Source organism: Artemia sp. Qi Xiang Cuo, chromosome 8, assembly GCF_049724085.1.
Source record: "Artemia sp. Qi Xiang Cuo chromosome 8, ASM4972408v1, whole genome shotgun sequence".
In the NCBI taxonomy this organism is placed as follows: Eukaryota; Metazoa; Arthropoda; class Branchiopoda; order Anostraca; family Artemiidae; genus Artemia; species Artemia sp. Qi Xiang Cuo.
In genome coordinates this window covers 23,742,184-23,758,313 of record NC_142801.1, presented here as the reverse complement: position 1 = coordinate 23,758,313, position 16,130 = coordinate 23,742,184, and the positions used below count along the sequence as shown (strand labels likewise).

The 16,130-nt window shown below is 36.8% G+C and overlaps 1 protein-coding gene across 1 annotated transcript; it reads right to left on the bottom strand.

The window, feature by feature from the left end:
* Positions 1-3,520: 3,520 nt before the first annotated feature.
* LOC148949260 (uncharacterized) lies at positions 3,521-11,476 on the bottom strand. Its single transcript, XM_089092663.1, has 2 exons — positions 11,281-11,476; positions 3,521-4,042 (listed from the first exon to the last, which is right to left on the bottom strand). The coding sequence occupies exons 1-2, from the start codon at positions 11,356-11,358 to the stop codon at positions 3,521-3,523; spliced, it is 600 nt and encodes a 199-aa protein (XP_088948789.1). The 5' UTR covers positions 11,359-11,476.
* Between the last annotated feature and the right edge of the window lie 4,654 nt (positions 11,477-16,130).

Below are 16,130 nucleotides of genomic sequence, written 5' to 3'. Positions count from 1 at the left end.
ATTTGAGGTCTGTTGATTAATGTGATAAACCTTTTCGACGTATCCAGAAACCACAAAAGAGAACAACTCACAGGCACCAGTTACGGAAAAAAATTTCTTTGCGAACACGTTTGAGTTGAGTTTTGCAACGCTGATTGGTTGACGCTCAAGTTTCTGTAACGGTCCATGTTGCAGAAGCAACACTTCGGAAATGTTGAAGTAATGTATTTTGAGTTCCTTTGATTTTTGTGATTCAGAGTTCCTTTGATTTATGTGATTATGAGTTCCTACGAATATAAGCATTCTTTTTTTAACCTATATATGTATATAAAAGAAACCTAACTAAAACCTGTCTTCAATCAAAAATTCGGCCACTAGTCAAATCCATTTTCTTTAATTTGGCTGGGTACTTTATTTTCCATACAAATTGATAAATTATTCTTGTTATTTCCTTTAATGTTGTTTTATTCGGTAGAGAAACTGTTGCAGAATACCATATTATAGGGCATACAGAAATAATTACATACGGAGCCTTCTGGTGTATAGTTAGACTTCAGTTGTTTCCATAAGAAATTGCCTTTTTTACAATGCTTCTAATTTCATTCCAATTTACTTTCTACGTTTTCTTCCAACTGTTGTTGAAACCTGTTCCAAGTACTTTGGTTTCTTCTTTGGTTGGTACACCATGCACGAAATCTCTATCCTCATCTCTGAGGCTTGAACTCTCAGATTTTGCTTTATTTATTTCTACCTTGAAAATCAAGGAGGCACACTTGTGCCTCTAAAGAGGAGACCCACCCCAATGTTAAGCGATTTCCGGTCCTAGCGGTCGCAGAGAGACAGCAGTGATCGCATTTTGTAGCCCAAGCTCCAACTAAGAAACGCGCAAAATTTCACCCCCTCCGACTTTATCTTCATGGGTAAAAGTGGGCCAGATGTTTTGACCCTCCGACAACAGCCCCCCTTTAACGTTGTCCGATTGGGCTGAAACTTAGAGGTTAAGCATTCCCAGGGCCCGGGACCTTATCCTCGAAATTTCAGCTCAATCCGATCACTCCTTCCCTGTTTTCCAAAAAAACAAATATAGCCACTTGAAGTTCATTTCTCTTTTTTTTATCAGCCACGCCTACAGGCTACAGGTGGCACCGGATCCGGGTGAATGAGGACGCATTTGAAGTGGAATTCGACTCGTTAGGGCCTTTTGATATTTTCAGACCGAAAAAATTATCCCCCGAATTATATTTACGAAAAACCTCGTTTTACTATAAGAGCCCATGTTAATTTTTCCCACCACAACCCCCTTTAACGTTGTCCGATCGGGTCGAAATTTAGAGGATAAGCTTTGCTGGGGCCTGGGAGCTTATCCTCAAAATTTCAGCTCAATCCGATCCTTCCTTCCCTATTTTTCAAAAACCAAATATCAAGTTTTGTGGGGATTTGCTTGCGTCAAAAATAGATACGAGAGACTAAAACAATATACCTACTGTCTCTGTGGTACAATGGTCACTGTTCCTGACTGTCAGGCGGAAGATCCGGGTTGGATTCCCTGTGAGAGAAAATTTTTTATATACTGAATTTAAAGTTTTAAAAAGAAACTCAGTTTCTTTTTTAAATCCAATCTATTAAATCCTTCGGCTCAACAGGCGTCTCCAGAAGAACATCACAGTCGGCCTTCAGGTTACAGGTAAGTATCCACTCCTTTGATAACATGCCGCATACCCGCATGCTCAAAGAAAAATTGAAAAAAGAAAATCTTACTGTGCATTTGATTTGAGTATTCAGGAATTAAAAGCCTTAACACAAGAATCTTCAAAAGCGGGGGGTTTGGGAGGCGGCATCCCCCCATCTTTAACTCCTGAAAAGATCAGCTAACAGTTAGTCAAGCAATAATAAGTAATAAACTGGACAAAAACGTGTAGAAATTATTTGAAAAAAAAACTACGTTTTCTTAAGAGTTAAAGAGGCTGAGTCACAAGTTCGAACCTTAAAACGTGCAGGGATTAGGAAGTGTAGTTGGGGGCTGCCACCCCCAAACCCTCGCTTCCGTATATGAAAGGGCTGTGCTCTCCTCAACGCCTCGCTCTTTACGCTAAATTTTTTATTGTTTAAAAAAGAGTTGTGAGAAAGTAAAACTTTAGCTTAAAGAGCGAGGCGTTGAGGAGAGCACAGCCCCTTTCATATACGGAAGCGGGGGTTTGGGGGCGGCAGCCCCCCAACTGCACCTCCTAATCCCTGTACGTTTCAAGGTTCGAACTTGTGACTCAGCCTCTTTAAATCTTTAGAAAACGTAGTTTTTTTTTCAGATAATTTTACAATAAGATTCGGTTGTATTAGTTGCTTTTACAAAATCTTCTGTTTCTGTAAATACTGTTAGATAATAAAAAAAAACTTAGAACTTTTATTTGTGTATCCTCTATTTCAATTCCTTTTATTTACCCTTCAATATACTTAAGCATGGGATCGGCATATGCTTCAAATAAAAGTAGACTCAAAGGGAAAAAAATAACTATTCTTCACTTGGTATCTCTTATTCACCTGAAGAGCTGATGATGGGGTTCATAAAGACTGTCATTATGGCACAAACAGTCCACATCTGATTCAGAACTGGGACAAGGTTAACTGGGATTGTTTCTCTTAAGATCCCATAGTACTTAATTCGCAGTATGAGTCACTAAACATGTATTCAGAGGCAGGCAATCTTCTGTCTTTCAATCACATCAGAAGCTGCAAATTGCCCATCATTTTGAAGAAACGGGGGAATATTTAGGCTTACGCAAGAAGGCAAGTCAGTCTGTATGCGGAAACCCTTATCAGCCATTATACTATCACCATCATCATATGGCATCTACAGGATTCCACATCTTTTGGCAAGATCTACATCAGAGATGGACTCGTCGTACAACTCAGATACAAACGTCACAATGCCGTTTGGGGCAATGCCAATGAGACCTTTTTTAGTCTGCCGACTTTTGTATGACGAATAAGACACAGTTTTATTTAGGAATGACGAAGGAACTTGACACTGAATTTCAGTTGCGTCGATCACAACACGAGTTGTGGGATATTCAGCTTTAAGTCATCTGGCATATTTCTGTCGACATATTGTCTTGACGGCCAGAGAACAAGTCTTCCCAACTGTATATATAAGAAATTGATCCAGCTCACAAGGATTTCGCTAACGGTCTCCTGACTAATTGAAAAACGGAGTGCCAGGTCTTGTTTATATAATCCCACTTTTAGCCTGCAAAGGACAAGAAGCAACTGATCACGTCCAGAGAGCTTTCTGTTGCGTCTCTTAGCTGAACCTTCGGGATCTCTCACATGAGCTTCAGTGACTCACATTTTCACCACTGTCACCACAGTTGATTAACTCAAAAAAGACTCAGTCAGATGACCATGTGAACACAGTCGAGAACTTTAGGAGTGTGTTATACATTTTCAAGTTATCATAAGTAAATTTAAAAACTTTCAAATATTGATCAGAGTCAACGAGTTTGCTTGTTCTGTCCCTATTAATTTAATGCAGTTTTTAAATCTCTTTCTATTTATATTGCAGTTCAATTTGCCTATACCTTGCCTTTGCGTCTAGTTCTCTCACTCTTGATAATAAACTGGCAGCCACATTATCGCTGGTACTGCTAACATTCCCTGAGCTAGTTATTTCACCAATTTTACAAGGTTCCTCGCCTTTACCACTTCCAAAAAGTTCCTCGCTTGTTATAGTGTGCAGTAGCCCACTGGCAGACACATCTTCAACTTGAGTAATCTCAGCACTGAGTTTGTTCTGGCCTTTGTGATGTTTCTCACTAACTTGTCTTTCTTTATGAGCTTTTCGCCTGAACAATGATTCATTTGTCCAAGGAAAAATACTTGGGATAGATCCTGGTTTGAGTTCTCTTCTTCCAGATGCAAAACCAGCATAGAAGTCCTCAGTGTTGAAATGTCTAGAACATACTCTAGTGTAGGCATCTGAGATTTGGAACAAGGGACCTTCATCTCTTCGAATCTTCACAAGCCACTCCTTTCTCAGATCCTTATCACTTGGAAGCTTGTGAAAGGAAACCTGAAATATAATTCCACTATTAGAATGATAGTTGTTACAAGGGCTGATGAGTGGTCAGATTTTCGACAATCCTCAGGGCTTATCACTTCCCAAACTCTCTCAAGTAGCCTTTGTATCCCTAATCATTTAATTAAAATAGAACTGCAAGCTTTAATCCTCTGTAGAGGGACGAAAACTAATTTTTGAACTGGAACATATTCCACATTGAAGCGTAGGAAGTGATAGCCCTTAAGAAATGTGGAAACTGACTGTATCATTGACTCTTGATTTTAGTAGTGCTTCCACTCCGATCAGTAACCATGCAAGTCCAGTGACAACCAAATGGGTGAAGGGTAAAAAGTATTAATACCTCTGGGTGTTTAAGAAATATATTTTTTTTATTTCCGTGTTATGGGGTTTTTGATGACTGGTTTGGGTAGGTGCCGGTGGGGGGTGTAAACCCGGGAAAATTTGGTAGATAGTAAACAAGCCAGTAATGAGGGTCTGGCCGGATCATTCCTAGGGGGGGGGGCAAGACGGGGAAAATGCCCCCCTACTGAATGTAGGTGGCCAATGTAACCGGAGGATTTTTTTTGTTTTTTGTAATAAAGAGAATTTTAAGCTTTTTTGCACTTTTAGGACAATTCATTAGCAATTTTCCCCATCCAGTGGTTGTCAAAATAGTATGATCGACAACAAAGAATATAATCTCAATAAAGCACAGGAGGTTGGGTGGGTAGATGAGAAAAGCTTCATAAAATTAGAAAATTACAGCACAGCCAATTCAAGAAAATTTGGGAGGGGTACAAAAACTTCCCTTTGGTTTTCTTTTTTGATTTAGATACTAAAAACGTAATTTTTCAAAGCCAAGTCACATCTTTGCCCAAATTATTCAAAGAATATGAAAGAGCTTTTTTAGAAAAAATGGAGCAATTTTTAGAGCAATTTTTTAGAACAATTAACAGATCAATATAGATCTTAATTTGCTCTGAAGTGTAAATTTAGGTAACTAATGTAAAAAAGAAAAAGATACTTTCAAATTCTCCTCTTATGATTTATAAGTAATATTGTAAGATAAAGGTAACACAACTTCATCAGAACCCATCAGCATTCAATTAGATAGATGAGTGAATCAAACACTCAATTGTGGTACTCTTTTATCTTACAATATCAACTGGGTAATTTAGAATAACTTGTAACTCCTTCACATCAATCAAATAATCCCCCTCCCACAACAAAACCAAAATAGGGTACAAGCACCAAAAATGATAAATATGGCTGCAACTGGCACTATTCCTTTTTAAAATGAACAGAGGTGGATTGAAATGCTTAACCCTAATGCTTTTCAATTCTATTTCATAGAGAACAAATTTGCTTACTATGAAAGGAAGGTAGATTTCAAATATATCTAGCTAAGATACACAGTTGTTTAGTAGAAGAACATGTATTGAAATACCAGTAAAGTGCACAGAGTGAAATGATAAAAAGGATAAAGCTTCAAAGTGAAGTTACTATCAAAGTTAAATAGAGATGTGAAGCAAAACAAGTAGCTCTGAATCATTCCATTCTGAAAATCAAAAAGTTAATTCATAATCAGGGGTGTTGTTTGGGGGGGGGGGGGGCAGCCACCCCCCAAAAAATTGGAGAAACAAATATTATATATACCATGCCCCTTGACTAACTGGATAGACCCCACGTGTCCCCCCACCCCAACAAAAAAAATGGAGTTAATAATTTCTGTGAAATTTAAAAATTAATTTCTTTATGATACATGACATGAAATTGGTATTATTATTGTTAATGCTTGGCATTATAGGGAGGAGGCTAATCTACCATTGTTCCTTAAGGCTAAAGCTTCCATTCAGTGTCAGGAACATTCAATGTGAGAATTTATCTTTCAGTTTTCTTAAGAGGTTTTATAGTACTAACTGACAGAAATGAAATTAAATTGTTTACACTTTTTTGCTATCTTCGAAAGGCGTTAGGTTAGGAAAATGAAACTTTAAGTTACGAATCCAGGTCCAAAACAATAATTTAGGAAGGTATTACCAAGCTTCCACATTGATCATCTTATGATTTCTAAGTCTTAGGAATTTTCCTGCTTGACAGGTCTATGGTCTATACCATTTGAAATTTCAACAAAACAACATTTTACCTCAGGGACAACAGGTAGATTAATGTATGTCATAGAAAGGTATTTTGAAGTTCCTGCCTCCACTCCTTCCCCCTCTAGAGAGCAGTGATCTTTGATGACCTTTCAAAATCTTTGTGCTCTAACACTGAAACCTTGCAAAACAGATCTTCTGCTTTAATTAAGTACATGAAAACTATTTTCACCTTCAGAACTTTGCTCAATCCAAATTCATGAGGTTTCAAAGATCTGCAAATATATTTCCTAAATTTAGAAAAAACCCATTGATATGGCTTAATATTCTACTCAAATAATAGGAATTGCATTTTAAGAATTAAAACCAGAGAAAAAGAAACTGATAACTGAAAATTAAGGTAATATATTGTTTTGTCAAAATTTCAATAAGTATAACCTGCCAAGTAGGCAAATTTCTAAGACTTGGAAATCAGATGAGGGTTAACATGGAAGCTTAGTAATACCTTTTTAGATTGTGTTTTTGGTACTGGATTCATTACTGAAGGTTTCATTTACCTAACCCCTTTCCAAGACAGCAACAAGCAGTTAAACTAGAATTTTACTATTAATTTTTCTTTGGGATGAAAACCAGTGGTGTTGTTTGAGGATGGCAGGGGAAAAAAGAAAACACTAAGACCATAACATCCTTCCTTTATAAATTACAATAAACTTTAATGATTAACCTACATTACCATAGTTTTTTCCAATAAATTGGAAAAAATAAAATATAATATCGCCAATTACTCTGGACTTTTTGCCCCCCCCCCCAATAAATTTCTGGAATAAAATTCTACTTTAGCTACTTTTGGCTATCTTGGAAAGGAGCTAGGTTCGGAAAATGAAATTCTGAAGGATGGATCTACATGCTGAATTAAGTCCCAGGATGGTATTTTGGAGTACCTACCTTTACTCCTTCTCTCTCTAGAGGGTCCTGAAATTTGCCTACATGAAAGGTCTATAATTATTGAACTTTAGACAAGACAACATTTTACCTTAATTTTTAGTCATCACTTTTTTATTCGCTTGATTTAGTACTGAAAATTCAATTTTTTTCATTTTATAAGAATTTTAAGCCATGTTTTTTTTTAAAAATTTAGGAAATGTATTTGAATAACTTTAACATCTTATAACTTGGGATTGAGCAAAGTTGTGAACCTAAAAAAATCTTTGTTGTACTTCATTTAGGCAGAAGATCTATTTTGCAAGGTTTCACTTTTATAACACACAGATTTTTAAAGGTCATCAAAGGTCAGGGCTCTCTAGAGGGAGGAGTGGAGGTAGGTACTTCATAAAAACTTCCCAGGACACATTTAATCCTGTAGGCCCATCCCTGAAAGTTTCTTTTTGCTAACCTAACCCCTAACCAAGATAGCCAAAAGTAGCTAAAGTATAATTTTACAAAAAAGATAGATGGATTTACAGGCTAAGGTTTATCCTGGGATGTTACTTTGAATTATCTACTTCCACTCCTTCTACTAAAGGGTCCTAAAATTTACCTACATAACAGGTAGAACCTATTGAAATTTGACAAAACAAGTCTTTACCTCAATTTTCAGTTATTGGTTTCTTTTTCTCTGGCTTTAGTTCTGAAAATAAAATTCCTGTTATTTGAGTAGAATTTTTAGCCATATCAATGGGTTTTGTTTTAATGTAGGAAATGTACTTGTGTAACCTTAATACTTGGGATTGAACAAAGTTGTGAAGCTGAAAATTTTGTTGTTGTAATTCATTTAAGAAGAAGATCTATTTTGCAAAGTTTCACTCAAAATCAAAGGTCAGGGCCCTCTAGAGGGAGGAGTGGATGTAGGCACTTCAAAACACCTTCCCAGGACATACTTTAGCCTGTAGACCCATCCCTGAAAGTTTCATTTTCCTAACCTGTCCCCTTTCCAAGATAGCCAAAAGTAGCTTAAGTAGAATTTTATCAAATGCTGGAGCTATGCCCCTGATGGGAACAAGGTTAAAAAAAAAGAAATTTATCAATTATTCCCCCTTTGTTACTGTTTTTAAATGTAAGAAAAAGTGCTATTACAACTAAATCCTAAAACATGTCAATACACCTGGAACTTTTAGATTCCTGAATTTATACTTTCTCAGCATGATAGTTGTCACCCAGACAATACCCCTCTAATTCTGATTGGGTAAATTTTTGACAGTTCATATCATTGACTTACATATAAAGTAAACATACTACATGATGCCTTTTTTATGCTCTTTTCAAATATAACAATAATTTTTTTCAGAAATGAATTTTACCCCCACCTCTATATATACTAATTCAGGGTATATATTTGCACAATAGGGGCAGTGGGGTTAAATTTTATTTCTGATAAAAATGAGTGTTAAGTGTAAAATAGACCCCCCCCCCCTTCCTCTACGTCGCACATAATGGAACGGACTCTGAATATATAGACGATGGAGGGAGGGTATATCAATTTTGTCAAAAATTTTCATTATATTTTCTTATTTCCAAAACATGGCCGAGATTATTTTTTTTACTTTATTTTTAAATCCATAATATGAACTGCTGTAAATATACCTCTGATTGTCTATCAGATATATTGTATACAGTGTAGGCCTGCAAAAATAAAAAAATAATAACAGAACAGTCTTCCTTTATAAAGTGTAATAAACTTTATTAATTACATTACCATAGTTTTCTTCATATTTATCTATGTCTTAAATAATATTTATTCAACTCTTCATTTTAAGTTCCTAGGCTATATAGTCCAGGACCATATTTGGAACCACTAGGAGAGGGTGTATTGCCTGCACAGCATAGGCCTAAACAAGCTTATCAGGCAATACCACATAGATAGCCCTTTTAACTACTAGTATTACCAACCCAAGGTTAAACACATTTAAAAAAATACTTATTCAATAACTTCTTTGAAATCCCTTATAGCTACAGTGATTTTTATGGGTGCAGCAAACCTGTATTTGCAAAGGAACAATAAAAAATGGCCAATGTAGTTCAGGACCATATCTGAACCATTAGTAGGGACGTGCATTGTCTGCATAGCATAGGCCTAAACAAACTTATCAGGCAATACCATGTAGATAGCCCTTTTAACCACTAGTATTACCAACCCAAAGTTAAATTACAGTCTAGGCTACTTTTATAGTTCATTTGACTTATTTACAAGTCAATCAGGCTTTTTATAAACTATAACTCACCAAATACTCCACCAGGCTTTGGAGCTGAAAACGTTATGTTAGGGCTAAAGGCTAAAATAAGCTGTTTTTACTCACTCTGTCATGTAGTTTTAGGTCTCGGGATTTTTTCTAAGATTCTTTGCACAAGGGAACACAACAGTATGGTCCTCCCATTGATGAGACTCGAAGAAGACCACGAAAAGTAGACTTTTGTTGTTATTTTCTTCTTTATTCCTATTAGAGATGAACGATTTTTACCAACAACATGGCTGCCACGAGTAGTTCTTTTTCTCTCTGAGGGTGGCACTTCAAAAACGAATAAGGTCTTATAGACATTATTTGTTTTTTTTTTAATCTAGGAAACTTATTTGTGTATCTTTAAAACCTTAATACAGGTGATTGAGCAAAGTTGTGACGCTGAAAATCTTTTTTTTGTAATTCATAAAAGCAGAATATCTTTTTTACATGGTTTCAATCAAAATCGAAGGTCAGGACCCTCGATAAGGCGGAGTGGAGGTCGGACCTTCAGAACAACTTCCCAGGACATACTTTAGACTGTAGACCCATCCCTGAAAGTTTCATTTTCCTAACCTGTCCCCTTTCCAAGATAGCCAAAAGTAGCTTAAGTAGAATTTTATCAAATGCTGGAGCTATGCCCCTGATGGGAACAAGGTTAAAAAAAGAAATTATCAATTATTCCCCCTTTGTTACTGTTTTTAAATGTAAGAAAAAGTGCTATTACAACTAAATCCTAAAACATGTCAATACACCTGGAACTTTTAGATTCCTGAATTTATACTTTCTCAGCATGATAGTTGTCACCCAGACAATACCCCTCTAATTCTGATTGTGTAAATTTTTGACATTTCATATTATTGACTTACATATAAAGTAAACATACTACATGATGCCTTTTTTATGCTCTTTCCAAATATAACAATGATTTTTTTCAGAAATGACTTTTACCCCCACCTCTATATATACTAATTCAGGGTATATATTTGCACAAGAGGGGCAGTGGGGGTAAAGTTTATTTCTGATACAAATGAGAGGTAAGTTTGAAATCTACCCCCCCCTTCCTCTAATGTACAAATATATACCCTGAATTGGTATATATAGCCTAGGGATGAGGGTAAGATTCATTTTGACAAAAATGATCATTATATTTGTTAAGAGCATAAAAAGAGCATCAAGTAGTATGTTTACTTTATTTGTAAGTCAATAATATGAACTGCTGAAATTTTACCTCTGATTGTCTGTCAGATATATAATGGGTAGGCCTACAAGAAGAAAACAATAAGAACATACCAGTCTTCCTTTATAAAGTGTAATACACTTTATTGATTACATTACCATAGTTTTCTTCATATTTATCTATGTCTTAAATAATATTTATTCAACAATTCCTTTGAAGTTCCTAGGCTATATAGTCCAGGACCATATTTGGAACCACTAGGAGAGGGTGCATTGCCTGCACAGCATAGGCCTAAACAAGCTTATCAGGCAATACCACAAAGATAGCCCTTTTAACTCCTAGTATTACCAACCCAAGGTTAAACAAATTTAAAAAAATACTTATTCAATAGCTTGTTTGAAATCCCTAACAGCCTACAGTGATTTTTATGGGTACCGCAATCCTGTATTAGCACAGAGACAATAAAAAATGGCCTATATAGTTCAGGACCATATCTGAACCATTAGGAGGGAGGTGCATTGTCTGCATAGCAATAGGCCTAAACAAACTTATCAGGCAATACCATGTAGATAGCCCTTTTAACCACTAGTATTACCAACCCAAAGTTAAATTACAGTCTAGGCTACTTTTTATAGTTCATTTGACTTATTTACAAGTCAATCAGGCTTTTTATAAACTATAACTCACCAAATATTTCACCAGGCTTTGGAGCTGAAAATGTTATGTTAGGGCTAAAGGCTAAAAGAAGCTGTTTTTACTCACTCTGTCAGGTAGTTTTAGGTCTCGGGATTTTTTCCAAGATTCTTTGCACAAGGGAACACAACAGTATGGTCCTCCCATTGATGAGACTCAAAAAAGACCACAAAAAGTAGACATTTGTTGTTATTTTCTTCTTTATTCCTATTAGAGATGAACGATTTTTACCAACAACATGGCTGCCACGAGTAGTTCTTTTTCTCTCCGAGGGTGGCGCTTCAAAAACGAATAAGGTTTATTGTCTGATTGTGTCAGGGGCTTCCTGGGAAATCGAATGTAAAAATTAGTCTATCATCATTTAATAATAGAATTTATGTATCATTGATGAAACCAGTTATATTCAGGCAGTTAAAGACAACTTTGAACTATTCGGCATCATCGATTGAAGAGAATTGGCTCTTTATCGTCGAAGTGTTTGTGTTTTGGAAACGGCAAATTTGACAGTTAAGACCAGTAGCATTGGATCACAGACAAGAAGTATGTAATATGATAATACTTCTTGTCTGTGCATTGAATCATATTCTTTGGTACATCTTGAGTCTTTCCGGGAGGTAAATGGAGAAAGGTTTGGTGGGCTTTGGTTTTCTAGATGAATTTTTAGGCACTAATGCTTTATATCTCTTTCTGGAATAGACCTCCCAGATATTATATCAAACTGAATGGCACATTTAGCTATTTCATTTGCCTTGTGATTTCCTTTGATGCCCATATGACTTGGGATGTATTGGAATTTTGGGAATATACCTTGTTTAAATAGTTGGTTCAATAGTACAAGAGCGGTAGAGGTATCATTGTCTGGGTAGTCCAAATACTCTGGTGATAGCGAGGCAAGGGCTGATTTCGAGTCGGAATAAATTATAAAAGGGGTTTTTCTTGGATGGTTTGGCATCTTTATAATGTTATATCCTGGGGGCATACATCGTTCTTATGGCAGTGACACTCGTAAAAAAATTGAAAGAGGGCTCATTTGATTGGAAATTAAAAGTTCTATTTCAGTTTTGAGAGTAAAAAAAGATTGGAGGGCAACTAGCCCCCCCCCCCTGCCCTATTTTCCCCAAATGCTCTCGATATAAATTTTGAAATAGACATTTTGTTAAAAAAAGTTAAAAATGCAGACAACAAAAACTCAAGTGTCAACACAACCCTCCAAGGCCCGGGGGCAGGCATTGTAAGTTATGCCCTGGGGACATAAATGATTCTTATGAAAGGGATGCTTGTGTAAACTTCAGAGAGGGTTCATTTGGTTGGAAATTGAAAGTTCGAGTTCACTTTTAAGAGTCAAAAGAAATCTGAGGGCAACTTGCCCCCCCCCACCCCCCCACGCTTTTTTTCCCAAAACCCATCCGATACATATTTTGAGATAGCCATTTTTTTAAATAGTTCAATCGTCGGACAAGAAAATCTCTGGTGTCGATACAACCCCCCAGGGCCCGGGGGATGGCACTCTAGCTTATACCCTGGGGGCATATATGGTTCTTATGAAAGGGTTGCTCGTATAAACTTCATAGAGGGCCCATTTGATTGAAAATTGAAGGTTCTAGTTAACTTTCTAAGAGTCAAGAGATCGGAGGTCAACTAGCCCCTTCCCCTAGCCCTTTTTCCCCAAACCCATCCGCTATTAATTTTGAGAGGGCAATTTTATTTTAAAAAAGCTCAAGAATTAGACAATAAAACTCCATTGTCGACACAACCTCCCAGGGCCTGGGGGGTAGGCGTTGAAAGTGTTGTCCTGGGGTCGTATATGGTTCTTATGAAAGGGATGCTCGTATGAACTTCAGAGAGCGCTAATTTGATTGGAAGTTAAAAGTTCTAGTTAACTTTTAAAGAGTCCAAAGAGATCCTAGGGACACTACCCCCCCCCCCACACACACACACTATTTTTCCCCAAACCCATCCGATAAAAATTTTGAGATAGCCATTTTGTTAAATTTAGCTCAAAGGTCAGATAAGAAAAACTTCTGTGACGACGCAACCCCCAGGGCCCAGGGGCAGGTGTTGTAATGTAATGTTCTGGGGCTAGTTGCCCTCGGCGAAGTAATGTTCTGGGGGCATTTATGGTTCTTATGGAAGAGATGCTCATATAAACTTCGGAGAAGGCTCATTTGATTTGAAATTGAAAGTTCCAGTTCACTTTTTATGAGTCAAAAGAGATTGGAGGGCAACTCTCCCTCCGCGCTCTTCTTACCTCAAACCCATCCAATAAGATCTTTGAGAGAGCCATTTTTGTTTTAATGGTTCAAAGATCATGTAACGAAAACTCCGGGGTCGTCACAATCCTTCAGGGCCCGGGATAGGCATTGTAAGTTATGCCCGGGGGCATATATAGCTGTTATGGAAGGGATGTTCGTACACACTTTAGAGAGGGCTCATTTCATTGGAAATTGAAAGTTCTAGGTCAGTTTTTAAGAGTCCAAAGAGATCGGAGGGCAACATGCCCCCCCCCATTCCCCACGCCTTTTCCCCCCAAACCTATCCGATACCAAATTTGAGATAGTCATTGTTTTTATAATAGTTCAAAGGTCAGAATAACAAAAACACTGGTGTTGACACAACCCTCAGGGCCTAGAGGGCAGGCGTTGTAAGTTCTGTCCTGGGGGCGTATATGGCTCTTACGAAAGGGATTTTCGTACAAACTTCAGAGAGGGCTCATTTGATTGGAAATTAATAAGTTGTAGTTCACTTTCTCAGAGTCAAAAGAGATCGGAGGGCAACTATCTTATCCCCCCCCCCCCCCTCCACGCCTTTTTTCCTGAAACCCATCCGATAAAATTTGAGGTGACCATTTTGTTAAAACTAGTTCAAACATCAGATTTTAAAACTCTGGCTTCAACAATACCCCCCCCCCCCCAGGGACCGAGAATAGACGTTATAAGTTATGCCCTGGGGGAATATATGGTTCTTATAGAAGGGAGGCTCGTATAAACTTCAGAGATGTTTCTTCTGATTGAAAATTTAAAGTTATAGTTCACTTTAAAAGAGTCAAAAGTCGAGGGGCAACTACCCCCCCCCCCCTACACCATTTTTCACCAAACCCATCCGATGAAAATTTTAAACTTTTAAACTTCTTGCAATTAAAAACGAACAAAAATTAATTTAAAAAAAACATCCGAAAAGGAGGCTTTTCAAAGAAAAGTAAAGAATATTTTAAACTTAAGATCAGCAGATCTAAATACCTGTTAAAATTCAAACTTAAAACGACCAGGAATTATCATTAAAGAATAAATGAAATCCACAACGAACAAAAATTAAATAAACAATCATAGGAAAAAAACATGCAACAAGTGATAATATAAAACAAAAATTAAATCTTAAAGCGAGTAATGCTTGAATTGTATATGTAAATTAAGCTTAAAGCAAAAAAATTCTGCTAATGAAACCCAAAACGAACAGAAATTAAGAAAATAATCAATGCAAACAAACATATAATATATACTTTAATAAAACAGATCACGCTTGGGAGTTTGGAGTACTTCTGAAGCTTTTTCAGAGAAGCAGGTAATTCAATTTTATCCCTGTATGAACGAAGTTATAAATTACTATCCTCGAGAATAGAGCCTAAAACTTAAAAGGCAGGAGATTAAATTATAATCTGTACCTCATGAAACGATAAATTTAAAAATACTTCTTTTGGAAAATTAAACGACAATTCTTACAATTCGTTATTTGGCTTTTTTTTCTGATCAGTGCCACCCACATCTCTGGAATAAACTGTGAATTTTTCTTATTGTAAGCGTCAGTAGCCTATTAGTGTTGCGTTCATTATGGCTTCTTATAACCTATAGTAGTTAATTTTAGTCACTGAAAGCCAATGAAAACCGCATTTATTGGAAAAGAATGGTTTTCATTGGCTGCCAGTGACGACGTCAATTGCAACAAGCTATATTAAAAGCAAGGTCACTGTCTTCACTTTCTACCAATTTTTGGAAGATCAACCGAATTAACAATAAATCTCGTGATAAATGACAACCATATATTCATCTATACTCTACCGAATAATCTGAATCGCTAGAAAATGTTACTTTGTCGCTGTTATTTTTTTTTGTATGACAGCCATCAGTGGTATTTTAGATAATAAATATATATTTTTTGGAAGATGCATGAACCCTTTCTTCTCCAGGCTGGTTGCATGGATTTTCTGTTATTAACCTTTAAGCATATTTACAATTATTACTACTACTACTACTACAAATAACTCACCACTGCATCAGGTCATTTGAGCCCAGCACAGCTGCGCACGCTAATCCTCTATGCCCATCAATTTAAAGCTTCTCTCTTTACACCCTTCCAAGAAGTTCCAATTTCCATAAAAACCTTGCTTATGACATCCTCAAAGCACATTCGTGGACGACCTGATTTTCAGATGGTCCTAGATGGTTGGCTAAAAAGGATAATCATTTATAATCTGTCATCCGTCATCTGCAGAACGTGTCCAAGCCATCTCAACCTTTCTCTCATTCCCACCCTAGGAGGCGGTATAGAGCCACATTCTTCGTCCTGTTTATTGTTTGAAATACAGTCGGTCAAACGGGTGCCCAAGGAATCCATCAACAATTCCTATAGAAAACATCTAAGAAGTCCTTCTCCGTCTTCTGAACCACCAACGCTTTAGAACTATGCTTGACCACTGTCATCCCTATACTCTACAAGATTCTAATCTTGGTCTCAGACTTATCTTCCCATTCTTCCAAACCGTTTTTCAACGGGGATAAAAACACACTGTGCCTTGACTATTCTACTTTTATCATCTTCACTATAGCCACCACTTTTACTAACAATACTATTTAGGTAACCGAAGCTATCCATTTAATCGATCTTCTCGTTACCCAATATCACCTCTTCGCCATCACTTATTCCCA